The 26,227-nt window shown below is 33.5% G+C and overlaps 7 protein-coding genes across 7 annotated transcripts in view; 3 read left to right on the top strand and 4 right to left on the bottom strand.

The window, feature by feature from the left end:
• Window positions 1–5,462, bottom strand: part of LOC108774075 (omega-amidase NIT2) — an 11,888-nt gene extending 6,426 nt beyond the window's left edge. The window contains exons 1-5 of the mRNA XM_018540087.1: window positions 5,388–5,462; window positions 2,677–2,866; window positions 2,156–2,528; window positions 1,816–1,919; window positions 1,359–1,669 (exon numbers count right to left, since the gene is read on the bottom strand). Of these exons, the coding sequence (XP_018395589.1) occupies window positions 1,359–1,669; window positions 1,816–1,919; window positions 2,156–2,528; window positions 2,677–2,816 (928 nt within the window). The 5' untranslated portion in view covers window positions 2,817–2,866; window positions 5,388–5,462. The remainder of the gene's footprint in view (window positions 1–1,358; window positions 1,670–1,815; window positions 1,920–2,155; window positions 2,529–2,676; window positions 2,867–5,387) is intronic.
• Window positions 4,360–11,433, top strand: frtz (WD repeat-containing and planar cell polarity effector protein fritz). Its single transcript, XM_018540089.1, has 15 exons — window positions 4,360–4,516; window positions 4,591–4,720; window positions 4,805–4,982; window positions 5,060–5,253; window positions 5,349–5,449; window positions 6,964–7,078; window positions 7,221–7,430; window positions 7,546–7,709; window positions 7,786–7,890; window positions 7,970–8,178; window positions 8,295–8,418; window positions 8,477–8,646; window positions 8,744–10,536; window positions 10,975–11,104; window positions 11,220–11,433. The coding sequence occupies exons 1-15, from the start codon at window positions 4,434–4,436 to the stop codon at window positions 11,303–11,305; spliced, it is 3,792 nt and encodes a 1,263-aa protein (XP_018395591.1). The 5' UTR covers window positions 4,360–4,433; the 3' UTR covers window positions 11,306–11,433.
• Window positions 5,492–6,330, bottom strand: LOC108774076 (protein Flattop). Its single transcript, XM_018540088.1, has 2 exons — window positions 5,889–6,330; window positions 5,492–5,739 (listed from the first exon to the last, which is right to left on the bottom strand). Exons 1-2 carry the CDS (start codon window positions 6,081–6,083, stop codon window positions 5,557–5,559), a joined length of 378 nt encoding a protein of 125 aa, XP_018395590.1. The 5' UTR covers window positions 6,084–6,330; the 3' UTR covers window positions 5,492–5,556.
• Window positions 11,434–11,615: 182 nt separating the features above from the next.
• mRpL48 (mitochondrial ribosomal protein L48) lies at window positions 11,616–12,864 on the bottom strand. Its single transcript, XM_018540098.1, has 4 exons — window positions 12,657–12,864; window positions 12,441–12,530; window positions 12,075–12,208; window positions 11,616–12,003 (listed from the first exon to the last, which is right to left on the bottom strand). Exons 1-4 carry the CDS (start codon window positions 12,678–12,680, stop codon window positions 11,724–11,726), a joined length of 528 nt encoding a protein of 175 aa, XP_018395600.1. The 5' UTR covers window positions 12,681–12,864; the 3' UTR covers window positions 11,616–11,723.
• Window positions 12,865–12,875: 11 nt separating this feature from the next.
• Window positions 12,876–16,093, top strand: Cog8 (conserved oligomeric Golgi complex subunit 8). The gene is made up of 10 exons (XM_018540096.1): window positions 12,876–13,288; window positions 13,398–13,469; window positions 13,563–13,687; window positions 13,769–14,044; window positions 14,143–14,356; window positions 14,446–14,606; window positions 14,819–15,094; window positions 15,167–15,355; window positions 15,428–15,583; window positions 15,719–16,093. Exons 1-10 carry the CDS (start codon window positions 13,234–13,236, stop codon window positions 15,956–15,958), a joined length of 1,764 nt encoding a protein of 587 aa, XP_018395598.1. The 5' UTR covers window positions 12,876–13,233; the 3' UTR covers window positions 15,959–16,093.
• A 12-nt stretch (window positions 16,094–16,105) lies between these two features.
• Window positions 16,106–19,774, bottom strand: LOC108774085 (T-complex protein 1 subunit gamma). Its single transcript, XM_018540097.1, has 4 exons — window positions 19,637–19,774; window positions 19,478–19,539; window positions 16,768–17,905; window positions 16,106–16,669 (listed from the first exon to the last, which is right to left on the bottom strand). Exons 1-4 carry the CDS (start codon window positions 19,671–19,673, stop codon window positions 16,254–16,256), a joined length of 1,653 nt encoding a protein of 550 aa, XP_018395599.1. The 5' UTR covers window positions 19,674–19,774; the 3' UTR covers window positions 16,106–16,253.
• Window positions 19,775–20,443: 669 nt separating this feature from the next.
• Window positions 20,444–24,383, top strand: Pi3K59F (phosphatidylinositol 3-kinase 59F). Its single transcript, XM_018540002.1, has 10 exons — window positions 20,444–20,517; window positions 20,807–21,001; window positions 21,095–21,524; window positions 21,733–21,828; window positions 21,913–22,518; window positions 22,601–23,073; window positions 23,170–23,358; window positions 23,441–23,616; window positions 23,696–23,770; window positions 23,860–24,383. Exons 1-10 carry the CDS (start codon window positions 20,444–20,446, stop codon window positions 24,258–24,260), a joined length of 2,715 nt encoding a protein of 904 aa, XP_018395504.1. The 3' UTR covers window positions 24,261–24,383.
• Window positions 24,384–26,227: the final 1,844 nt, after the last annotated feature.

Below are 26,227 nucleotides of genomic sequence, written 5' to 3'. Positions count from 1 at the left end.
AAAGATTAAATCATGTAAAAAAAATAAGTTTTATTTAAAAAGGGAGATACAAACAAAATTGTACAAGTCAGTAGAGAACTTGAAATATTTACACGTTATACACGTTGCAATTTTTATATTACATACATTACCGTCTACTAGATGATCAAGATTTATATTTTTTAGACTTTCTTCTATCGATAGATTCAAAAGATCCTGATATTTTATCTTTTTGTCGTTCCCTATCTCTTCCTTTGTGTTTCTTGGATTTTTTTGTCCTTTTAGTCCTATCGCTACTACTGGAACGCTTTCGAGTTTTATTTCTTTTCTTATTGTTGCTACGGGTATCACTACTACTATCGCTATCAAATGAATCTCTTCGATGGGTTTCTGATTTTTTACTCAATTTCTTAGACTTGTATTCACGATCGTTTTCTTTGTGTTTTCTTTTCTTCTTAGGAATATCTGAATCGCTGTTATTGCTAAAATTTTCTAATGACGCAGATTTTTCTTTACTCGTCTACAATAGGGTTCGTAAGCTTAACATAAACGTAAACATAAGAAATCCGCATTGTCTACAATAGCCCATAAACGTAACGTAACATAATAAATCGTAAACTCTTATTTGAGTATTCTAACCTCTGTACTATATAAGATTTTATACAATTTTCAAAAGATCCTGATATTTTATCTTTTTGTCGTTCCCTATCTCTTCCTTTGTGTTTCTTGGATTTTTTTGTCCTTTTAGTCCTATCGCTACTACTGGAACGCTTTCGAGTTTTATTTCTTTTCTTATTGTTGCTACGGGTATCACTACTACTATCGCTATCAAATGAATCTCTTCGATGGGTTTCTGATTTTTTACTCAATTTCTTAGACTTGTATTCACGATCGTTTTCTTTGTGTTTTCTTTTCTTCTTAGGAATATCTGAATCGCTGTTATTGCTAAAATTTTCTAATGACGCAGATTTTTCTTTACTTATACATTCCTTTTTTTTATGTTCTTCGTATTTAACAGCATCTGAAATTAATTTCACCGAATACTAAAGACTAAAACTGTAATAATTTCATACAAGTGAATGAATTGTGAATAGCAGGAACTTTTAAAAAGTGTCAAATATATAATTAAATATGTATTATCTCCTTATATATGTGTATATATCAATATATATCATATATATAAAGTTTTGACTAGACTGAAAATTCAAATCCTTAAAATCTTACAACTTCCAATTGTAATCAATCGTTAATTTAATAAACCTTACAAATTACCTGTTTATAAATACAAAAATTGTAAAATTTTATACAATTACTGAAATTTAAAATTTTTGTACACATTTTAAAAGTCCCTAAAGAGATAACTCATTTCATTTACTAACTGAGAACTTTAGAATTTTGTGAGTATTCCGCCTTTGTTACTACTTGAACTATGCATTCGTTCACAGAGATGGTATGTCCGTTTAGTGCCATTTTAACGATTAATCTTCCTGCATTATCAAAACCTTCTATTTGGCCATATGCATTGGACCGCTTGGCAGCAATAATTTTTATAAAACTTCCTTTTTGTATTCCTTTCTGTAACTCTTTTCCCTCTTTTTGAGTTTTCCCATCCTGTTTTTGCAATGCTGCTTTGTCTGCACCAAGTCCCATTCCTATGGGCCTTAATTCAGGTACAATAGGTGTTACAAGCCTGTCAAGTACATACAAAATGTGAAAATACAAACAAAATATATATAAATGTAAAAGAAATAAATATACTCTGTATCAGAAAATATATGCTGAAATAAAAATTTGGTAACATTCACTCACTCTCGATCCAGAAAAAAAAGGTCTTACCTTGGATTTTTACCAATTCCTTCACCAGGTTTCCATCCCATACCTCGTAACATAGCTGAACCAAAAATATTTAGCGGAACCTTCTCGTAATCTTCTAATGTACTCTATTTAGAAAAAAAGCATTGTATAAAATAGTTTTTAAAATACTATTAAGTGAAAATTGTAGAGATTAAATATGCATAAGTGAAACATGCCATATTCAGTTAAGGCAGTTCTTTGTATCTAATAATATTTCTTGTCAATCCGTATAATTTTCAATTTTATTTTATATTTTATTTTCCTATAATATTTAAAATATGAATCTAAATCATGTCATTAACAATCATAAAGAGGTACTCACTTCTTCTGCACCTTCTAAATTCTCTCTTTTAACTAAAGATAACGTTATATCATACAAATCATCTTTATTTTTTTCTGTTACATTGAGATCTTCTATAATTTCTTTAACTGCTTGCTCATCCAAAGTAAGAATTTTACTTTCAACAGGCAAATCTGTTTTTATTTGCACATTAGAGGAAGAAACAATCCTATTAATCAATGTTAAATCACCATTGGATACTTGGTCTGATTCTTCCTTGATTTTAACTTTTCTTTGCCTATCGTCATTACTTGTTTTTGACTTTAAAGCATCTATTTTATTAACGATTCTATCGTGCCAGGTATTAGATTCCAATAATGGAATAATAAGAGGTTCTTCTTTTTTCTCTTCCTTCCTAAACAAATATATTTGATAACAATTGTTTAATTAAATTACGATATTTCAAAGTAGTAGTTAGTAGTTTTATTTATATATATATGGTTAAATAAAGATGAAGGTTACAGACGCAGTTTTGTTACAATGAATAAACTTTCTCAACTTACCCAATCACTTTAATCGCTTTATCATCTAGACATTCGATATAATCTACTTTTTTGTCTTGATGTAACTTTTGTTTGTCTAAAATTGGCTTTTTTACAGACTTTGCAAAACCGAAAGAAATTTTTTTGCTCTCTTCAGCCATTTTCGTATAACTTTATTGTATTATAAAAAGTTGTCTCTCGTAATTGTTTTCTGTGAGATACATATATGTTTTATATAATATCGTTAAAAATTTTTTTCTTCTGTCAACGCAGACACAGTAAGTTAATGTTGTATTTTGACTTGCTACAGAGAAAATACAGAGAAAAAACAAACGCGTTAGGTTTGTATGTATGTACAATTTCACGCAGCGAAGCTTTGCTTAGCCATAGCTTATAATTATTGAAGTGAGTAGACTCGAACACGTATAGCGTCGATACGGCCAGTATCGAAAATGGCCACTATGGCACCGTGTATAAACCTGGATCTACAATTAAACTTTAAGTCGTAAGAAATTAACCAATTACAGTCGAATTCGAGGAGAATAATCGACTATGATTTGTCCATTTCTTATGACTTAAGGCTTAAAACTCTATGTAGAATGTAGATCCGGGGTAGAGCCCAGACACAAGCTTTTGCATAAAGGTACAATTTCATGATGACGCTTGACGCTTATTTTTAGGGTCAAAATAGATCACGTGATACAAATTGACAAATATTAAGCATCAATTTTGATCACGTGATCTGTTTTGACGCTAAAAATAAGAGCCCCAACACACACTTTTGCATAACGCATAAAGCATGTGCATAAGGAATTTCATTGGCCCATTTTCTTATGCATGAGTCAATGGACCAATCAAATTCTTTATGTATATGGTTTATGCGTTATGCAAAAGTCTGTGCTCCCCGCTTAAGCGTCAAGCGTCAGCATGAAATTGTACCTTAAGGTACATTTTCACGATGTCGCTCGACGCTCATTTTCTGTCTAGTTTTCTGGCTGGGCATAATACCAGTTGTTTTCAACTGTGATTGGCCAATTTCTTACGACAACGGTTCCTTACCGCAAAATGTATTTGCGCCGAAAGTACGTCATCTAGCTTACATAAAATTCTTAACCAATAGTAACGAATTGCTGCTGCAGCGTGCTGCGCATGAAAAAGTACCTTAAGACCTGTTCTTTTTACTGAACTGGTGCACAGAGTGCAATAAGTTGAAGTGAAACAAATATACGTTTATTTCACTTCAACTTCATAGACCTGTTCTTTTTGCCTGCACTGTCTGAACTGGTATGTACGTACATACAGTGCAATAAGTTGAAATGAAACAAACGTATATCTGTTTCACTTCAACTTATTAAGCCTTGTGTCCACGATGCTAGAAATCGGTCCGAGATCTCGGATGAAGAAAGAATTAACAAATCACATTTGAACAATTTGGTCACATGACCAATGTAATTGGTTAATTTTTCCTTCATCCAAGATCTCGAACCGATTTCTAGTATCGTGGACACAAGGCTTTACACTCTGTGTACCAGTTCGGTAAAAAGAACAGGCCTATTGCACTGTCTGCACCAGTTCAAACAGTGCAGGCAAAAAGAACAAGCCTATGGTGGTCTTCTTCCACCATGGAAAGACTGTGAATTTTCATGGAGTCGTGCGATTGTGTGTGACTTTTCGTAATTTCGTTATTATTTATATATACAAATTTGAGTGCATCGTGTATATTCTCCATAATATATATTTTGTGAATTTGATATTAGTACACTTGAGTACACTTTATAATGTTTGCATTAATGGGAGAAGTTAACTTTTGGACTTTTGATGACAATGTAAACATAGAGGTCACAGATTTCGGTGCATTTAAGTAATTAAAAACATCACGTAATTAATTTTCAGATTTCACTATTACAACAATTTAATTGCTTTTGATTCTTTTAGATATCATGATAAACGTATTGATGGCACTTATGAAGAAGGCAAAAGATCATATTGTCAAGAGCGCGGAATGACTTATGTTCCAGAAAACAAAAAGGGAAATAAATTGAAACATTCTATTAAATACTTAGAGGTATAATAAATCATGTAGTCTACCTTTCCTTGTCTATTTTTGTAAAGAAAATATACATTATAAAATTGTTATCGTCGTATCTAGGGTCAGCTCAAAGATAATTCTGTAATTTATTCTCAATGGTATGATGATTCTGTTGTACAATTAATGCTTAGCAATGGCTTATTGGTGCAAATACAAGTTTGTCTCTTCAGTGGTGATGTACAAGAAATTAATTTTGATAAATATCTTGTAGGAAAGTTATCTGAACATATATCTGATGGTAATTGCCTATTATTTTATCACCAGAAATATCTATTTATATTATACACAAAAAATAATATTTTACTTTATTTGCAGTAATTATTACCAAAAGTCATTTGGTTTGTACATACAACGATAATCTAGTGACTCTGGTATATTTTACAAAATCTAAAACACACATCTTTGATAAGATGAGCAAGTTAGAACCCAAATTAGTCACAACAGACTTATTTAAACCTAATGGACGCAGATTGGATAAGAAGATCCAAGTAAACAAGTCTGCTAATTTGGTAAATTGTGTGCTTCAAGATAATTTTTTAAAACTCGATATAAGTAGACAATGTTACAGTTAATCTATTGTATAAGAAATAATGTGTCTTTATAGATATTAATTTGGCGAAAATCTACAATGAATGAAGTTTACCCTTGGAGTCCTGCTATGAAACAATACCATCGAGCAAATATGCATCTCTTTAGGCTTACAGGGTATGAGATCAATGTAACTTCTTTAAATGTTCTTATCCTTTTACATAACATTCTTTGCCCTTATATATGTATTTTTGTTCGTTTTAATTTTCTCTGCTGTGATCTTTTTATAGTTTATTGACTTCCTCATTATATATATATTTCCCATTCTTATTTGTGTGTTTTACCTTCTTACATAAATTCTCATGTTTCTTCTTGTGCTGTTTCCATAAATCTTTTTTATATTGAGATGATATTGATAATTCTTTAGCGATACTTGCAGTAATTTTCTTTGGCAAATTCCAAGTGCCCTTTTTTATAATATAATATTTTTTATTATAATTTTTAAATATTGTATGAATTAAGAGAGAGACTTCTTACGATAATAATATTGATTTTAAAGAATTTAGATTCTAAAATTTGTATCACATACATTATTATAATATTAATTTATACAAACTTTAAATGTTTCCCATGGCAAATGTCCAACTCTTTTAGCATTGTCTAACATACGTCCATTATTATCCGCGATAAATTTCGTCGTGACACAATGTCTATCTGGCCAGTTAGGATACCATTTAGGAATTTCCCAATTTCGCAATCTTTTTGGAGCAAACGCATCTTCTGTCCAATTGCCATGCCAATGCTGAGACATTTTCGTATAATTCTCGTGATTTTATAATTTTAGTACGTATGAATTTTAATAGTGCTTGCTAATTCTTTCCCAAGCACGGTTAGTTGTCTGTCAGTGTTACTGTGCCATGCTGTTGCTATGTATAATAAATCAATTACAAACACTTGTACAGTCCCTGTTTGTATGTATAGGTCTGTCTTCCGTCGCTGAACTAGTGTACACTTTTAGAACTTAAAATGAAATAGGTATATGTTTATTGATATTTGTAGAAAGCGAGAAAGAGAGTTCTAGTTCAGTCTAGTGCAGGAACAGAGAACAGACAATATGTATGTATGAAACACTGTATGGCGATACATAAAAATAAAGGGATTTAATTATTTATAATATTTAAATATATTAAATCTTATAGGACCGTACATGTGAGAAACATGACCAATAAGAAATTGCCTTTAACGGTCGAGCTGGATCTTAGGTGCTATTATAATTTCGTGTGAATTTAATTTATATATTACGTATGTAGTCTTTTAAACCGCGCGCCGAACATTTTACGGTCTTGAAACGCTACTGTATGAAACTACCACAATAATATATCACGAGTTAAATTATCTACCAATTGAACAATTTTTATGCTCATGCTTGAATAATGTTGAATGACATATTAAAATCTATGAATGATATATTAGAAATCTGTAAATAATTAATTTATATTGCGAAAAATATTATCTCGGCCGGGAGTCGAACCCGAATCTCTGATCAAGATCGAACAATTGTTCGGCACGCGGTTTAAAAGACTATACATACGTAATATATACATTCACACGAAATTATAATAGCACCTAAGATCCAGCTCGACCGTTAAAGGCAATTTCTCATTGATTGTGTTAATTATTTATATTTTCAGAACAAAGTTAGAATTGTTATGTTACATACGTACTGAATTTGATCCCTTGTGTATTACGTTTGATGCATGCAATGATGATATTATTCATTCTGTAGAACAAAAAGTCTCAAGGAAGGTAATTATGCACATCTCACAATTCGGTATTGTGTGTGAATGCAAATTTAATATACTAAATATATTTTCATATATCAATTAAATTTTATATTAAAAATGAAAGAAACATTTATGTTTGTAAATTTGGATATCGTAATATATAGGGAGAGGTTACCGTCGAATGGCGTACATATGAAATCTCTCGGCAAAATAAATTAAAAAGGATCGCTGTGATTTCCGTGCAATTGCCAACGCATACAAGTTGTGTGAGATTTTCACCAAATCAGGAGATATTACTTTTATGTTGCATTGATGGTACTATTATGATGTACGACCAGATTAAATCGACGAGCATCAGTGTAAAAGCTGCTTTTGTAAGTTTTATTAATACATAAATATAACTTTGTAGACGCACAATGATATACAATATATTATACATATTATGGAAGATGCATTGATATGTGATTTTCTGCATTTCTTTTCCTTAAGATACCTACTTTAGCCTCCTGGCATAGCGATGGTATAATATTTGTGGTAGGTAATGATAGAGGCCAGTTTCAATATTTTGATATTACTTTAATGTGTATCAAAAGTCAGACATTAAGCAACGAGGCAATGCCAGCGAATATTCTCGACTTATCATCATATTTTAAGTACGAACAATGAAATAATTAATCAGTAAGACATAGCCATAAAATTGGATTAATAAAATAATAATACACAACACAGGAATCAGCATGCTTTGCTGCATATGGAATGGAACAAGAAAAGTGATCCAAATCAGATACGTTATTACAACAATGGCAATTCTTTATTCTTATTACTTTTCGAACGGTAAGGACTGCCATTTCTTTTATCGAACACCATGTCCGATATTGATTGTGATGTGTAACAATTTGTTCTGTATTTTCAGAGGACCGATTGGAATTATTAAAATGATTGAAGGCGATACTTTCTCTGGGGATGAATTAGTTAGAAGATATTTGTCAGAGTCTCGAGCGGAACAAGCGACTTCCTTGCTGTTGTCAATGAATTGGGATACGCATCCACGTGTATGCATGCATTCGCTTAATCAAATCTTAAACTATTTATTTAAGTTACCGCTAACAACAGAACGCGAAGGTAAAATAAAATTTTATTCTTTTTCTAATCTGATGGTTAATTAAGAGATTACTTATTAATAATTAAAAAAAAAAATAATCTTATTCTAATTCATTAATCTGATCTATATATAATAGGTATGATACAGAATGCGTTAGGCAGTTTCCACATACCTATTAAACCAATAAGTCAAACTGTCGAAGAAGAATATGGGGATGAAGTAAGAGATTTGACAAGGAGATTTTTCCATCATTTATTAAGGTAGCGCATCTGATGTAAATTAAAAATTAATTTATTCTAATCGTTATGATTCTTATAGGTATAAGATGTTTGAGAAGGCTTTCCGACTAGCTATTGATTTAAATGATCACGATCTTTTTATGGACATACATTTTTATGCTGCACTTTTGAATAATGTGGAACTGGCAACTGCAGCCAAAGAAAAAGCTGAGAGTATTCTAAGCAGATCAAATAGTTGCAGTGGTTCACGTAAGAATTTTGATAAATTTTTGGTGAAGCGCTTGTAAAGATTTTAATACACCTTGTACATATTTAAATAAATAAATATATAAATACATTTTTATAGATTCCACATGTTCAAGAACATCATGTTCTATATGTTCCGATTCAAGCAATGAGAAGGAAGAAGAGGAGGTGGAGGAGGAAGAGAAAGAAGAGGAAGAGGAAGAAGAGGAGGAGGAGGAGGAGGAGGAGAAGGAGGAGGAGGAGGAGGAAGAGGAAGAGGAAAAAAAGCAGATAGAAGCAACATATAGTGAAGAGAGTGAAGATTCTCAAAAAGAAAAACGACATAATCTGAAACGATTGCGAAAGCATCGTTACAGGAAAGCTTCGAGTTCAAATCAAATCCCACCCTTACCAGTTGTCCATCCTCATCATACCACAAAGAGCACACTTTCTGTACCATATAATAATATTCCGTCCACTATTAAGACTGATTACATCTTAGTACCTTCATCCTTTGACACTTCCAATAATATTTTAACAACTTCGTTTAATCACTCTTCGCACATTTCGAGCCCATTTCTATCATCGACCTCTTTTAATAAATCATTATACAGTACACACTCGAATTTTACACCAATCAGCGCGGCGAGTATCATTAATGATTCTCAAGTGTTCAACAAGGCATCAGACGACTTAATGACCACGTCATTTAGCAGTATTTCTCTTAATGAATCAGAGGTAATAGTGAATGATCAGTCTAGCAATAATTTCGACGGGAGATCGTATGATCAATCGTTACTTAATGAAATATCATATTCTTTTAGTAGTTCCACTACCAATGTAATTACAACTTGCGCACAAGACGATAGTTTTATCTCTACTCCTTTCAATAAGCCGATATATGAATCGGAAGACATTCACTCTAATAATTATTTGACGAGCTGCTTAAACGTTATTGATAATAATGTTATGTCAACGTCATTCGGTACTAGAATCGCTAAAACTCCTATCTCTCAGAGTAACTCTATCAATGCATTAACAACGAACAATAACTCTGCTTTTATGTTACGAGACATGAAATCTTCAAAGATATCTGATAAATCATTAACTAAAACTTTTATCGATAATACTCATACAATGGATCAATTGCTTCTTCCGAATAATACTTGTAACAATCTGATGTCTACTTCGTTTAATAATCTTGAAGGATATACAACTCTTGGAAGTAGCAACATTGCATTTCCCAACACGTTTAACAATGTCAATGATCAAGCTGTTAAATTACAACATCCTGTAACGGAAGAAAAAGAAACAAATATCACTGTTCCACCACCATCTTCTTTGATAGGTTCTTTCTCTAATTGCCTTGATGGTTTACCTAGAAAAAATTATCTTTTATCTAGAAGCACTCAAGGTTTGCACTCAAATATTAAGGAATTGGAGAAATTTACATCGAATGCAACCCATATGCCGTTGTGCATTTTACAAAAACGAAATTCCACAATGTCTAATGTACCTGAAAATCAGAAAACATCTTTATCTTTCAAAACATATAGATACAATTATGATCTAGATTATATACCATTTCAGGGTACTTGCAACGATACAGACTTACAACTTTCACAGACAGTTAGCAGATTTTCTTCACAAAATTTTCACCCTAGCTACGGTATACATCATGGATTATTTGAAAATAGACACTCGTCGAGATCTTCCCAAGTTAATGCAAACGTTAATAGAGAAACTAAAATGTTTTCTAATATACCACCTCTGCCTGTAATTAATACGTCTATCACTAATTCAAAGATTTGCTCTACATGTCCATCGTTTGCCGATATATCAAGTTCTCTCTCTAACGAAAAGCCAAAGGTGAAATTTTCAGACACTGTCACTCATATACTAGTACCTGGCTCAGTAAGTAGTCTTAAAAACGTGTGTGCGTGTGTGTGAAGTAATGAAAAATTTTGTCGCATAGGGGTAGAATGGACTAAACTGAGAAGAAAAGTTCTGTATCATTCTACAATTTTCACAATAGTTAACGAGATATTAATTTATAAAAATATCCAAATTTGCCCGACCCACCGCCAAATGCAAGCGCACGGCTGAATACAACCACTCAGCGAAGCGCGCCATGCGCGTTCGCCGTCGCTAGACACGCGTTTATAACAAACGGCAATGATCGTCGCTAGACAATGTTCATTGCCGCTTATAACGCTATTTTTCTTTCTTTTTCTTCTCAGTTTAGTCCATTCTACCCCTATGTGACAAAATTTTTCATTACTTCTCAAACACCCTGTATATATCTATATATATTTATAAATTTTATATATATATATATAATTTTTCTTTCAGACTCAAGTATATAGACAGAAACGATCTATTACACAAGCACATATAACGGATCCTAAACGTGAACTAGCTGAAAGTCTTCCACTTTGCCTTGGTAATGAAGATTACCTTAAAGATTTTCAACCATTGTGTAGTAAGCATTTTACATTAGTACATCTATTTTGTACGAAATTTTGTATGTAAGAAGCTTTACAACACAATTGTGAATAACACAACTTTGTCCAATATCAATTTTTAATATTTTGCAGAAGATAGTGTTGATGAAAAAATAAAAGAATCTCCGAAGACTGATGACAGTACAAAGATTAAAGTAGTGCATTTTGGTTTATTATAAACAAGTATCTTAAAAAAAAATACGTATGTATATCGTATTTGTTACATGCGAGCATAAACAGAGAGATAGCACCAGACACAGAAGAATAATAAACAAAATAAGTCCGACATTATTTATAATAAAAATTAATTAAGTTTAATCTAAATTGAATTTAAAATTAAGATTAATGAGAATATTGTAAAATAGTTTATTGAATTATTTTTATAAATTTTTTGTATATATTGTATAACTTTCTCATAAAAAAGTACAACAATAAAACTTTTTATCGTTGATTTTATGTGTAACTTTTTCAAGTTTTTACTGTCTTAAAAGTTTACGTGCTTGTGGAAAGAGATGCTATTTTTGTAACAATATATACAAGTATTATTTATATCTAATAATACATTAATCACAACAATGTAAATACTACACTTAAGTTTTATTTTTTTAATGTATCTAGCGTCGATTTCAAGTCCATCAATTCTTTGTCTGGTATGTATCGCTTCTCTTCTAGCGCAGGATCATAAATATTTATATTCAAAGTAACACCTTGTGGTAAAGCAGCCTCCAATGCTCTGATCAGTACTGAATATTTTATAGATGGTACTTCTGACATTTGTATATTTCTTTCATAAATTTTGAGATAATACTCAGACACAATTGTTGTCGTTCCAGTTTTATACTTCTGAATCGTGAATTCTTGAGGTGGTAACGGCCAGCTGAATAGAAGAATGTGGATTGTATTAAAAATTGAAGAATATAAAATTGAGAAAATTTAATACAAACTGACCTGTTGTCTATATCGATTTGTATGACATCCGCTAATTTGTGTATAAATGACTGATAGCATTCGAGCACAGGATAATCATAACCTTTAATTTGTACATTTATCGTCGATAAAAGTGGAAATTTTGATTTTCCTGTCTGTAAATATCGAAAACTAACAAAATATGTTATGCGTGGTCTACAATGGGCAGTAATGGATTAAGGAATAGGCGTAGAAATCGACCAATGATAGTTAATTGTCCTCCTCACATTAGACTATGATTTGTTGATTTCTACGCCTACTCCTTAATACTCAACTACTGCTACTGCCCATTGTAGACCACGCATTATATATACTTAAAATTTAAATATTCAGAAGTTTAAATCCAACCTCTAAATAATCTGGCTCGTACAGACTTCCAGTGTAAAATTTTGCCGATAACGTTTTTGTTGCGAGTGAACGTTGTCCAAGCACTGTAATCTAGAATAAGTAAAAGCAATTGTATTAGATAGCTCAATTGTATGTAGTAAGATAAAAAGATATTCAACAATGTATATGCTTTAGGTTGTTTTACTCGATGTATGTAACTCGATCGCAAAGATATACCTGTTTGATCAGATTTAACGCCATTTCCCGTACGATAAAATAATCAGACTAATGATTTTCGGAAAAAACTTAATTCACGAATTTGATTGAATTCAGTCGTCAAATTGCGCACGCTGACTAGTAAATTTCCTCGTTTCATCAGCTGATTGCTTGTGCTGGCTTGTGCTATTAACGCGCGTGCTGCTAAAAGGTGTTCTTAAAACGGTGTTTAAACGGCTAAAGATAGATATAGATGACATTTGCGATTCCGCGACGTGTCGTGGCGTTGCGTGGAAAAAAAGAAAAACTTTCGTAATAACCTAGTATATACCGAATAGTCGCGCAAAGCTTAATCCAAGTATAAAGAAATTATTTTTTAATCTAGCTCGATAAAAGTTTTTTACGATAATTACGCGGTAAGGTTATAAAAAGAGCCATTAATTTGCACACACACATGGCATATCGAAATCGAAGAAAAGTATGATTGCTGATATCTGCCACTTGTCTCAATAATTCTCGCTGAAAAATAATATTTTTCATTGACACAAATGCATTAACAATCGATATATTATACATTTGTTAAAAGAATCTTGAATAAATGGATATTGAAACAGAAAATGTAATAAATCTAATATTTCCAGAAGGTATCCCAGGTAAGATTAATTTTGTTATTTTGAAATTAATTGGTTTAATGCATTATTATTGCATTAAAACGATCTCAATAATATATTTTGTATGTATTTTATGAAACTGCAATTTCAGAATCTTGGAAAGAAAATCCTAATTTTTATCAGTATCTCTCAAAACTTGGAGGCATTGATGTAGATCAGCTAAGTACGAATACCTTCATTAACCGACTTATCTATTTAAATTTTGCTTTATATACATCAATGAGATACAGATTTATTTTATGTGAATAATTTTTAGGTAAAGAACCTGATCGTTTGTCTGATGAGAAAAATGCAGTGCTTCAAACTACACAGAAACTAGTCTTTGTAAATTACAAAACTTTTATTCAGACAGCAGAAAGCTCACGAGATATACTCAATCATGTAATTTCAAAAAATATAAAGTTGAAGTGTATATAGAGCTGTATAAAGAGAGATTAACAAATTGTATTGTTTTACTTTTAGTTCAATGTGACCAAAAATCGCCTTGATAAACTTGTCCAAAAGATCCCAGAATTTGTGAAAAAATGTCAATCGTTTTGTGATACTTCAAAAGATATTAACGTGCATCGAAGATTAAATAGCTTAACGCTAACGCGAAATGCAGAGCTACTTGAAATTCTCGAGATGCCTCAATTAATGGAATCATGCTTGAGAAGCAACCAATACAATGAAGCATTAGAATTGTCTCAATACACTCGTCAATTGGGAATGAAGCATGGGGATATACCTATTATCTCGGTACAAGTTTAGCAACCTTTCTTAACGCATGTTTTCTTCAATCTATATTTGTTGCTTTATTTTATTTTACTTTATTTCTATTAATATTAATATTTCAGTCTGTAGTAGCAGAGATCGAAAACAGCTGGTCAGGTATGGTAGGACAAGTAGTTGGCTCTCTGAGAGGAGATCTACCGCTTCCAAGATGTCTTCAACTTGTCGGTTTGTTGCGGTCTATGGATGCATTTACAGAATCAGAACTTCGCATAAAATTCCTTCAAGCAAGAGATAGCTGGCTTCAAGGCTTGCTGAATGCAATACCGAAGGAAGATCGTAAGAGGATTTTATTTAAATTACAGTACATAATACAAAAGCTGAATTGATCCAATTGATAAGAAAATTACATCCTACGTCTGTTGCAGCTAATCTTCACATGGCTAAAACAATAGAATTATCCAGGATACATTTATTCAATATAATAACTCAGTACAAAGCTATGTTTAATGATGATGAATTAATAATTCCCGGCCGCGATTTAACATTAAATGAATCTGCGATATTTTATCATTGGTTGGAGGAAAAGGTAGATTTGTAACAAACTAACAAACAATGAACACAGGTCTAATGTAAACGATGAGTGCCTTTCAACAAGCGACACAAATGACACGGTGTATTAGTATATCTTTGTTGTTTGTGAATGTTAAGCAAAGTTGAGATGATTACTGTGTTGTACTGTGTCGCTTGTTGGAAGGCACATAATGAAATGTGATTAAAGTTTGTTTGTTTTTTTCCTAGATAACGCAATTTCTTGCTACGCTTGAGCAAGACTTACCAGGTGTAACATCTATAGATACCATTTTGGGTCAATGTACATACTTTGGATTATCATTTGGTCGAGTGGGCGTTGATTTCACTGGTCGAATGTCGGATATATTCGTACGAGTTATCGGTGAAAGGTTTGAACAGAACGTTCGTAGAACAACTCGAAAGTTCGAAAAAGATATGGAAACATTTACATTGATTAACAAAACGCAACGACTTGATGTAAAAACAGAGACTTGTATTAATTCTGTAAGTATAAAATTAAAACTATCATTTAAATTTAAAGTTTATATTAATTTACTATTACAAACTGTCTCATAGGAAAATCCACCTGAGCAATTGGTAGAATTTTATCCTCTGGCCAAATACTGCAACGGGATTATAGCTGCGTTCAATGAATTGAGACTCTGTACACCAGTGGCACTCTCTACTTTATGTACAAAATTGCTACAAGAGTCGTTGAATAATGTGGCGAGGGCTATGTTAGTATTTTACAAGCAAGAGCAGCAAGTACGTTTTCATTGTCGTGTAATTTTTATTCACAAATAAATTCTCTATATTTTATTAAATTATATGTTGTAGGCATTTGCTGCTGCGGAACGGGAAAACATGATCAAGTTCACAGAATGTTTAAGCGAACAATTAATACCTTATATACAGTATTGCATACATGCAATTTTTCCTCCTGCCCAAATTGCAACTCATTTAGGAGTATCAGTCAGTGTACTACAGAAAGAGGTATAAATTCTTGAACGTCATGAAAAGGTGGAGACAGAGACACACACACCCACACACGCACACACACCCACCCACCCACACACACGCATACACACACACACACGCGCGCGCGTAATGGTGTAAAATAAATTACAGGAAATTACATATTTAAATAAGCGGATTGTAGTGGAACCTGTGGCTGTACTATTACCTATTAGAAAGGATTGTTTGACTTCCAAATCATGTGCGTCTAATATACAGCCATTAACATCACATAATGTAAGAAATTCTTCCATCGCAACGCTTCTACCAACAGAAATGATGGATTCAAACACGAAGATTACAGAAACAGAAAAATCAAGCAAAAATGAAATTACTCAACAAGGAACGATATAAAAGTACGATATGCAAAGTTCACAGAATTTCAGTGACGATGTAAAGAGCATTGTACAATATATTGATGTAAGGCTCGAAGTATTCAATTATGTAAATTTGGACACAATTGCTTACTATTATATATATATATATATCAGGGTGATGTAAATAAAAAAATTTTATGATTACCAGGGCGCACTTGTCTCTTTATTTTTTGAAAATGCATGCAAAGGAGATAACAATTTGACAAACAGCAAAATAATGAAATCTTAAAGTAGATATAAAGCAATTAGGCTTCAATAGATATCGAAAATATTTATTCTTTCATAGACTCCTCCGTAACTTGACTCTGCTGCGTGGTTTCATTTTCATTTTTCTTCTTTTTACTTCCAGAGACAATGTCGTCTATTCTCAATAACAAGATAGCAGTCTCGACCGCAGTTTTATACGTTTGTAATTTTACGGACAGTGGTTCCCATATACCGCGTTCGTTCATGTCGACCAATTTTCCCGTTTCTCCATCAATGCCCCAAGTAGTTCCTTCTGTTGCATGTTTAGCGCGCAACGCCGTTAGAGTCCTGATAGTATTTGCGCCACAATTCTGTGCTAGCATTCTGGGAATGATCTCCAAGGCCTGTGCGATCGCCTTGTATGGCCATTGTTCTACACCTGCAAGTCCTGCTGCCTTTTCTGTTAAAAGCCGGGATACTGCCATTTCCACTGCTCCACCACCTATGAGGAAAAAAGGAAAAGGAAAACAAGACACGAAAGGAGTGGTGTAAATAATTTTGTGACGAAAGATAACACAACACTAATAAAATCTTACGCACCTGGTACAAGCTTTGGGTCAATAAGAAGATTTCTGGCAACATGCAGAGCATCCTGCAAATTTCTCTCAGTCTCATTCAAGATATCTTTACTAGCACCTCTCAGAATGATAGTACAAGCTTTTGGATCTTTGCAGTCTGTTATAAAACAGAAATAATCATCACCAAGTTTCTTGATTTCGAAAAGACCAGCACCCGTTCCAACATCCTCGTCCTTGAGTTCTTCAGTACGATTGACGACAGTAGCACCACAAGCGCGGGCAATTCTGTTAATGTCACTCTTTCGTAGCCTGCGTATCGCAGATATGCCGGCTCTTACGAGGTAATGCTGAGCGAGATCCGATATGCCCTTCTCTGTTATGACGACATCTGGTTTTACTGAAATAACATCCTCGCATATCTTCTTCACATACTCCTCCTCTAATTCCAAAATCTTAGTGAAATCAACATCTTTCATTATCTCTATATTCGTTTGAGATTCGCCCTTTTTATATTCCAATGGACAATCAAGCAGTACTATTCTTGGATCTTTGATGTAACGTTTCATTTTTGGATGTGTGACATCCTTGTTGATCATCACACCCTTGAGAACAGTACTGTCCTCTATTGTACCACCTGGTATCTTCTCTACCTTGGCGTAACGTTTGATGTCAATCTCTCTTCTACCGTTCTCCTCGAGCATCACGGTATGAACAGCATTCAATGCGATTTGACAGGCCAATTCAGACCAACGTCTGATAAATTTAGTACCTGTACAGGAGTTTATTACTTGGACCAGTTTATTTTTGTCACTGCAATCTAAATCGATGCTAACTTGTTCATTGAGAATCTTGACCATATCTTCCAAAGCTTGACGATATGCTCTTATAATGACAGTAGGATGCATGTTCTGTTCCAAGAATGGTTCGGCAGTAGCCAAGATCTCGCCCGATAAAACAATCACCGAAGTAGTACCATCTCCTACCTCTTCATCCTGAGTCCTGGCAATTTCTATCATGGACTTTCCAGCAGGATGCTGCACAGTGATCTCACGCAAAATCGCATTTCCATCATTTGTCATTACGATTCCACCCATTGGATCCATCAACATCTTCAGCATGGCTTGAGGACCCAAACATGTTCTGATGACATCTGCAATTGCCTATATATGCAAAAACAAAAAAATTTGTTATATTGATTCAATGTAACACTTGAAAGTCATGTTAATTCAATGATATTATTAGACTGAAGGAAATGTCCTACCAGTATTTTATTATTTCAAAATAATATATTGTACACTAAAATAAGCAATTATACCATTTGATGAGAGCAAAGCTTCAGCTTCAAGAAAAAATAAGAAAGAGTTTTTTTTTCCTTAATTGAAATACAATGATTTTTAATAGAATATAAGTATTAATATAACACTTGTTATTTTTTAAAAAAAGTTTTGAAATACAATGATTTTTAATAGAATATAAGTATTAATATAACACTTGTTATTTTTTAAAAAAGTCAAAATTAAGATATCGGTATTATAAACAAGCAATCGATGTAAACAGTTGACAAACTTTATTATAATAATTTCGCAATTTAAAATTTAAAGCGAAACGTTTCAACCCTTCTCTTCAGTCTCAATAATATATACAAACATTAATATAAATATAACAATTTAAAACAATAATTATAAGATATAAAGTCAATTAGTCAAATTATAAATTGAAGGAAAGAAAACCATTTCATAAGGCTGTATCCGCATCATGATTCTATGGAATCATTAATCAAATATTAGGCAATTAAAACCGAAATTGAAGATAAAACACAAAATCAAATCCGAATGTATATCAGGGCCTATATTCTGTACACATCTACCGACAGTTGTCGGTATCGTTAAATAGCGATAGCCAATGGTAAGGACTATTCTAGAAGAAAAGTGCGATTCTTATTGGATATCGCTGCTTAATGACACCGACAACTGTCGATAGATATGTACAGAATATACGTTAATTTCAGATGCTCCAAAAATAATTCTCTCTCTTCAAATTCAAATTTATTGTATTGTAACGCAGACGTGATGTGTGTGAGAAGCAGTTGTCAAAAGAATAAGGAAAATTATGATTTGGCTGTAGAAATGTCAAACACTGTTTATCATTACGAGGTACATAATCAAAACAAAATATCATATGCTTTGTCTAATTTCTCAGTGTTGCAATGTTCAGATATTACAGAATTATAATAAAGTTATATTATAATTTTTATTATTATAATAAAGTTTGTCAACTGTTTACATCGATTGCTTGTTTATAATACTGAAATTCAATATCTCAATTTTGTCATTTTTAATGGAGTTATGAGCAATTAAAATCAAAATATTTCTTTACTCAACTCGCGAATAACTCAGAAATTATTAGGAATATTTTTTAAAAACAAATTTTTAGGAAAAACTTATGCTTTACGTTAGATAGTCGAAAATTTTCGCAAATTCTTTTTTGGTACATGACAGACCCACAAAGTGAATTAACAAATACGTAAAGTATTTTTAAGTTAGCGATACGAAAATCAATGCGAATAAACGAACTTAATCTGATCTCTCTCTCTCTCTTTCTCTTTGGGAAGTCATACCAATAACACGTGGGTGTGTACCTCGTGAAAATCGCGAGAAATACCTTATAAGGAATTGAAGGAGTGCGTTACATTGCTGATACACAGAATATTCTATAGACATACGCTCTCTCACCTTGCCCGCCTGGATATTCTCTTTCTGTACTTTTCTGCCGGTATCGCGCTTCGTGTTCTGGCCTGCAATAATTAAAATGTTTGACATGGTTAGAAAGACAATTGATACACGCGAGCTGCTAATACTGCTAAACAGGAGACAAACGGAAAATCGACTTACTGAGAACTACGATCGGTGCCGAACCCGGTCCAAACATTGTGTAAGAAATTGCTTGTTCAGGCTTGTTTCAGTTATCCTCGGAGTAATTAGAAGGAGATCAAGCTCAAGCGGTCGGCCATGAGAAAAAGATGGGCTCGAAACACGGTGTCGGAAAAGCGCTGTATAGAAGAACCACGGAGTATTATGGGCCTTCTACAATAAAGCGGGGAGCACAGACTTTTGCATAACGCATAAAGCATGTGCATAAGGAATTTCATTGGTCCATTTTCTTATGCATGAGTCAATGGACCAATCAAATTCTTTATGTATATGGTTTATGCGTTATGCAAAAGTCTGTGCTCCCCGCTTAAGCCGTAAGTCACAAATCATAAGTCATAAGCTAGAAATGGACCAATCACAGTCGTCAATTTTTAGTTTCTTACTTCCGATTTATATAACTTATGGCTTATTGTAGAAGGCCCATAAGTGATTGGTTGACTACATATGTCCCCCCCACTCTTTGCCGCCATTATGTGCAACGATGTATATTTCCACCAGTAGATTAGACTATGGTGCGCTACTTGCAGTATGATTCCATTCGGTTTTCAACTTTCAAAGAGTATAATAATATATACATTCGCAATATTTACGCGTATTAGTTAATTATGTATGTACATGCATACATATTTATAAAAAATTGATGCCTATAACCAATACGAATCGTAACAGGATGGAGTAACGTCACACGTCAGTTATGTAGACGTGATGTACAGACTCTGAGATGGATACGTGATAGATTTTTGAATATAATTCACAATTAATACGAATATGATGGAGAATACGAATGATAAGTTTTTTTATGTCTATAGTTCTTCGTTAGATACCCGAATACAAATCAAGATGTAAGTCTTAACTATACAGCTCACATATCTGTATTACTGTTTAGTGTAATCGCGATCTGAGATTATCACATGATAAAAGTATCTTATGACATTTCGTCCGTATGAATCGTATGACGAAAGACCTTCATTAATTATACTGGTTATACCGGCGTGAAATAATCGGATTAGGATAATTAACATGCGTGCATGTTGAAACATTTGGACTTTATCTTAAGTGTATAGATTGCACACGCATAATTGGCAGTCTTTAGACAGTCAAAAGGTGTATTGCTCTTATTATTTTATGCAGAGGTACGTTAGAGGGCAAAAGACACAGACCGGAATACGACGAGCTGCTTTTAGATCCTTTACTCAAATATTCGGGTTTGTACGAGAGTGGTGGGATTCGTGGAGATCTAGCTGCGTCTTTGCAGGTATGGGCTGGTGGTAGACCCTTGGCCCTGCCTGTACACACAGCTTACAAACATTTTACCACACGTTGGAAGTATGTTGCATTTTGCATTCGCGTACTGTATCATCTATGTACTAGATAATTAATAAGATCTTTTATCTTCATTGATATATTTTTTGCATCCAGCTGGAATCAGTGGGTCTACCTGCCGATTTCCTATACAGATTTACCACGCGACGCCCAGCTGTGTGTAACCTTGTATGACTGTGCAGGACCTGGTAGACAGCTTCCAGTAGGTGGTACAACTATATCATTATTTGGTAAGCATGGAGTGTATAGACAGGGTATGCTGGATCTTAGAGTATGGCCTGGAATAGAAGCAGATGGCAATGTCCCAACTAGCACCCCAGGGAAAGCTAGAGATCATGGGAAAGAACAAATGCAACGACTTGCAAAGCTTGTTAAAAAGCATAGAAACGGACAAATAAACAAAATTGATTGGTTGGATAGATTAACTTTCAGAGAGATTGAATTAATCAATGAGAGGGAGAAAAGAGCATCGGAATACTTGTACTTGATGATAGAATTTCCGGAAGTAACAATGGACGGTGTACCGGTATGTGTTTATATGTGAACTTGTGTATAGATAATAGTCCATATTCAGAACGCGCTACAACGATGTTAGCGTGCTATAGTTTAAATCATATATATTATAGAATTTCAGAGATAAAAGCGCGTTCTGAATTATGGATTAATATGTATAATTTTTTATACATGTGTACAGTATAAAGGTAAATTATTAATACATTCATTTTTTATTATAGTATTCAATAGTATATTATGAGAAAGATGGCGATGAGGTGTTTCAACACAGATTACAGCCAGACGTTGTGACGCTTCCCGACTATGAAATTTTACAAGTAAGATTTTACAAAAGATATTTGTGAAATGCACGCGCTTAATTATATTTTGAGAATGTATAAAGATTTAATATTTTTGTTTAGGAGAATCTTGTGGAGGCGAAACATCATAAATTGGCGCGCAGTTTACGTAGCGGCGGTAATACTCGCGAATTAAAACCTACTTCGACCGTGCGAGATGCCTTAAATACAATATTGGGATATCCTCCGACAACTGCACTTACCACTGAGGAACAAGATTTAATTTGGAAATATAGATTTTACTTGTCTAGTCAGAAGAAAGCATTGACCAAATTTGTTAAGTGCGTTAACTGGAAAGTCGCCGGTGAGGAACGACAGGCTTTGGAAATGCTAGCGTTATGGGCCCCACCGGATTCCGAGGATGCTCTAGAATTACTAGGACCCGCATTTACTCATCCGGCCATCAGGAGATATGCGATTAGCAGACTTAATCAGGCTCCTGATGATGATTTGATGTTATACTTGTTGCAATTAGTGCAGGCGTTAAAGTATGAAGACTTTGAAAGCATTAAGGTTGCTTATCAAGCAATGTTGAAGGAAAAGGAAGAAAGAGTAGAATCGAAAAATTGGAGCACCGAAAAACTTGAAAGAAGCGAAAGATTGGAAAGAATGGAGAAATTAGACAAGGACATAAGAAGCAGCGATTCTACATCTACTCCAATTACAACTGTGAGCCAATGATATCTTTATATATGCCTTACGCTGTTATCCGTTTCGTCATACGTGTAATTGGATTTATATCTATTTACAGTCTAGTGAATCGGAGAGTCAGCTATCAACGAGCCAAGAACCGCTCATGGACCTAGCATCGTTTTTAATTACTCGTGCTTGTCAGAATTCGATGCTGGCTAATTATTTCTATTGGTATCTGTCAATCGAGTGCGAGGATCAGACTGATCCTGCGATAAGCGCTAAGCAAGATACGCGAGTTAGGGAAATGTATGTTACCGTAATGAAAATGTTCTCCATGATGTTAGCGCAGGGGAATACCATCTGGCAAAAGAGGAGAGCATTTCTCTTACGACAGAAAGTGTTTATCGATCAACTGGTGTTTCTGGTAAAAGCGGTGGCGCGAGAAAGTGGAAATCGGAAGAAAAAAACTGACAGATTGAGAACGTTGCTGACCGATCCGGATCCGGCGTTCAAAATTAATTTCTCGAATTTCGAGCCGATACCCTTCCCTTTGGATCCTGAAATTTGTATCAAGGGAATTATCCCGGAAAAGTACACATTCAAATTGTTTGATACTATCGATATATTACCACCAATGTTCATACGATTACGATTGTACTGTAATTTACTTTATTAATTTTTTTGTAGAGCAAGTCTTTTCAAGTCTGCGCTGATGCCATCGAAATTGACATTTTTGACGATAGATAATACCGAATATATCGCCATCTTTAAACATGGAGATGATTTACGACAAGATCAATTAATTTTACAAACGATAGCGCTTATGGATAAATTACTAAGAAGAGAGAATTTGGACTTAAAACTAACTCCGTATAGGTAAAACTTGTTATCTAAAACTTGTTATGAGTGATACTACGTAAGATTATAATCTAATGACTCGATTACGCACATTATTCAGAGTACTCGCGACAAGTACCAAGCATGGTTTTGTACAGTTTATCGAATCTACGACGGTTGCGGAAGTTCTAGCTAGCGAAGGCTCAATATTAAATTTCTTTCGAAAGCATCATCCTTCTGAAACTGGACCTTACGGGGTAGTATCTGAAGTCATGGACACCTACGTTCGCAGTTGCGGTAAGAGCATAATTTTCGTACGATTCTACGATAAACGAATGAATGATACACCATTTAATGATTTTATGTTATTATCCAGCTGGTTATTGTATCATTACGTACGTATTGGGTGTCGGCGATCGTCATTTGGATAATCTGCTTCTCACAGCGTCAGGTATGGGTTCTCCAACGATTATGTTCAAGAGAGGTTGTCTCTCTAACAAAACAAACGTACGCAAGTACACAATATTTTATAATGTACAGGCAAACTCTTTCACATCGATTTTGGTTACATTTTGGGTAGAGATCCAAAACCTTTGCCCCCTCCGATGAAGCTCAGTAAGGAGATGGTTGAAGCTATGGGCGGCATCGGTTCTGAACATTATCATGAATTCCGGAAACAATGTTACACGGCATTTCTACATTTGCGTAGACATGCTAATTTGATATTGAATCTGTTTTCGCTGATGGTAGACGCCAGTGTGCCCGATATCGCCCTAGAACCGGACAAAGCCGTGAAAAAGGTCCAAGATAAATTGCGACTAGATTTGAGCGACGAAGAGGCTGTGCATTATGTGCACAATCTTTTAGATTTATCGGTCACCGCGGTGATGGCTGTACTGGTAGAACAACTCCACAAATTTGCGCAATATTGGAGAAAATAATAAGACGAAACTAATGTACAGCGAAATCATACAAATTGTGTTCCTTTCCAAAACGATAGATTACGTATTGTTATATTGTATATAAAACGACTACAGCGTATTTGTAACATATTAATATAATTTATTGTATTTTGGGAGTATTTTAGGTAATAAATCTTTGATAAGAATGATTATTTTCTTGTTCGATGTATCTTTCCAGCGAGTTCAATGATGACTTGCTTTTTCTTTATGTGTGCTCTGAGAGTTTGACGTGAATAATTATTACGTTTAAATATACAGGGTGTCTCAGACCACCCGTTCACCCTTTTTATTCTCCACAGGATAAGATCCAATCAAAAATATATTTAGACCGAAGTTGTGGAATTTAAAAATATCTATTTATTGATCATATCAGTTTGATCTTGGGTGGCTTTGCCAAGGTTAGATTAAGGTCACATTGATTTATTTTAATGAAGAAGAACTTTATTACCTTCAAGCATGATTTATTTTAATGAAACATCCTACATTTGATTCTAGAACCTAATAGCCGATGTCAAGATCTTTCCAAAACCCTGTAATAAAGTATCTTTTGATTTAGTAAATCTCGAGTTATGAAGATTAAAAGTTACAGTATCGCCGGCATTAACATTATCCAACGTGTACCGCGTGAAGGTTGCCCGATTGGATTTACATCTTTTGTGTGTCGCAGAGATAATAAAGCGGTATATTGTAACTTTTAATCTTCATAACTCGAGATTTACTAAATCAAAAGATACTTTATTATAGGATTTTGAAGCTCTTGACATTGGCTATTAAACTCTAGAATAAAAAGTAGGATGTTTCATTTAAAAAAATCGAAATGACCTTGATCTGATCTTGGCAAAGCCACTCAAACTGATATGATCAATAAATAGATATTTTTAAATCCCACTACTTTGGTCTGTGAACATATTTTTGATTGAATCTTATTCTGCGGAGATAAAAAGGGTGAACGGATGTGATGTGAGACACCCTGTATATACAATAATTGCAAAATCTAAACGAACAATTTACAAAAACACACATACACACAATATATAAAACTTGTTTTATCAAATTTTGATAAATGCGCCTAAATCATAAAAATATATCACTTTTTTGTACCATCGCGAAATATAACTTTTACCGTGATAAGACGTCAGTGGCGGAAAAGCAACAAAATATATTCATTGCACGTGTAATCAGTTATGTAAATACTCGTATATTTATTTTATTTTTAATTACAGGTGTATGTGGTGCATACAATAGAAATAAATGTAAATAGATAATATTGTTAGTGTTGAAAGTATTAGATTGTTATCAACATGTGAAACGCAAAGGAGAGCTACTTTACTCATATAAACTTGATGCATAATTTATGAATTTAATAAAATTAACAAACACATGTATATTTTATCTTATACATCAGAAGAGTTCAGTTCCGTTTTTCAATAGAAAAAAAATGTAGCTTTAAATTTTCCATTTTGCAGCGTATTATATGCGTCTGTAAATATACACGAATTTTAATATAATTTTTGTTTGACACATACGTATACTTATAGAGACATACATATCAAAGGAATTTAAAGTTAATTGCAGAACATTAACAATTCAGCCCGTAATTAAAAATTTCTCAGATTTTTTTCTTGTACATTGCGATATAATATCGAGCTATGTTTGACATGAGAATACACACACTTTTTTTCTTCCAATATCAACACAATATGTACACGCGTGACCATAATTAAAAATGCCACGAGAAATAAAAACATTGATTTATTTTTGATATAACGTGAGACTATAATAAAGAATATAATTTTTCTTATGACATTTTGGTAAATCTGTCTTGTATGAGAATTGCGCAGTAAAGAGAGTTCCTCAAAAATCGTTTTCAGTAGGTATATTTTGCAATTACAATTTCATCGCATTTATGAACGTTTTTCGGGTTAACTTAGGCACGTCTCAAACAC

Source organism: Cyphomyrmex costatus, unplaced genomic scaffold (assembly GCF_001594065.2).
Source record: "Cyphomyrmex costatus isolate MS0001 unplaced genomic scaffold, Ccosl1.0 scaffold23, whole genome shotgun sequence".
Lineage (NCBI taxonomy): Eukaryota > Metazoa > Arthropoda > Insecta > Hymenoptera > Formicidae > Cyphomyrmex > Cyphomyrmex costatus.
This window is presented reverse-complemented; position numbering and strand designations above follow the sequence as displayed.

Bases quoted from the DNA above. Each gene is read 5' to 3' on its own strand.
- Pi3K59F (XM_018540002.1), top strand. From the start codon at position 20,444: ATGATGGAGAATACGAATGATAAGTTTTTTTATGTCTATAGTTCTTCG. The intron at 21,525-21,732 runs GTATGTGTTTAT...TTTTTATTATAG, and splicing joins TAACAATGGACGGTGTACCG to TATTCAATAGTATATTATGA. The intron at 23,359-23,440 runs GTAAAACTTGTT...CACATTATTCAG, and splicing joins TTAAAACTAACTCCGTATAG to AGTACTCGCGACAAGTACCA.
- LOC108774085 (XM_018540097.1), bottom strand. From the start codon at position 19,673: ATGTTTGGACCGGGTTCGGCACCGATCGTAGTTCTCA. The intron at 19,540-19,636 runs GTAAGTCGATTT...TAATTATTGCAG, and splicing joins GGCACCGATCGTAGTTCTCA to GCCAGAACACGAAGCGCGAT. The intron at 16,670-16,767 runs GTGCGTAAGATT...TTTTCCTCATAG, and splicing joins TGACCCAAAGCTTGTACCAG to GTGGTGGAGCAGTGGAAATG.
- Cog8 (XM_018540096.1), top strand. From the start codon at position 13,234: ATGGATATTGAAACAGAAAATGTAATAAATCTAATATTTCCAGAAGGT. The intron at 13,470-13,562 runs GTACGAATACCT...AATAATTTTTAG, and splicing joins CATTGATGTAGATCAGCTAA to GTAAAGAACCTGATCGTTTG. The intron at 13,688-13,768 runs GTAATTTCAAAA...TTTTACTTTTAG, and splicing joins CACGAGATATACTCAATCAT to TTCAATGTGACCAAAAATCG.
- mRpL48 (XM_018540098.1), bottom strand. From the start codon at position 12,680: ATGGCGTTAAATCTGATCAAACAG. The intron at 12,209-12,440 runs GTTGGATTTAAA...CGATATTTACAG, and splicing joins ACGAGCCAGATTATTTAGAG to ACAGGAAAATCAAAATTTCC. The intron at 12,004-12,074 runs GTCAGTTTGTAT...TCTTCTATTCAG, and splicing joins CAAATCGATATAGACAACAG to CTGGCCGTTACCACCTCAAG.
- frtz (XM_018540089.1), top strand. From the start codon at position 4,434: ATGTTTGCATTAATGGGAGAAGTTAACTTTTGGACTTTTGATGACAAT. The intron at 5,450-6,963 runs GTATGAGATCAA...TTATATTTTCAG, and splicing joins CATCTCTTTAGGCTTACAGG to AACAAAGTTAGAATTGTTAT. The intron at 10,537-10,974 runs GTAAGTAGTCTT...TTTTTCTTTCAG, and splicing joins ATATACTAGTACCTGGCTCA to ACTCAAGTATATAGACAGAA.
- LOC108774076 (XM_018540088.1), bottom strand. From the start codon at position 6,083: ATGTCTCAGCATTGGCATGGCAATTGGACAGAAGATGCGTTTGCTCCA. The intron at 5,740-5,888 runs GTTTGTATAAAT...ATTATAAAAAAG, and splicing joins TGCCATGGGAAACATTTAAA to GGCACTTGGAATTTGCCAAA.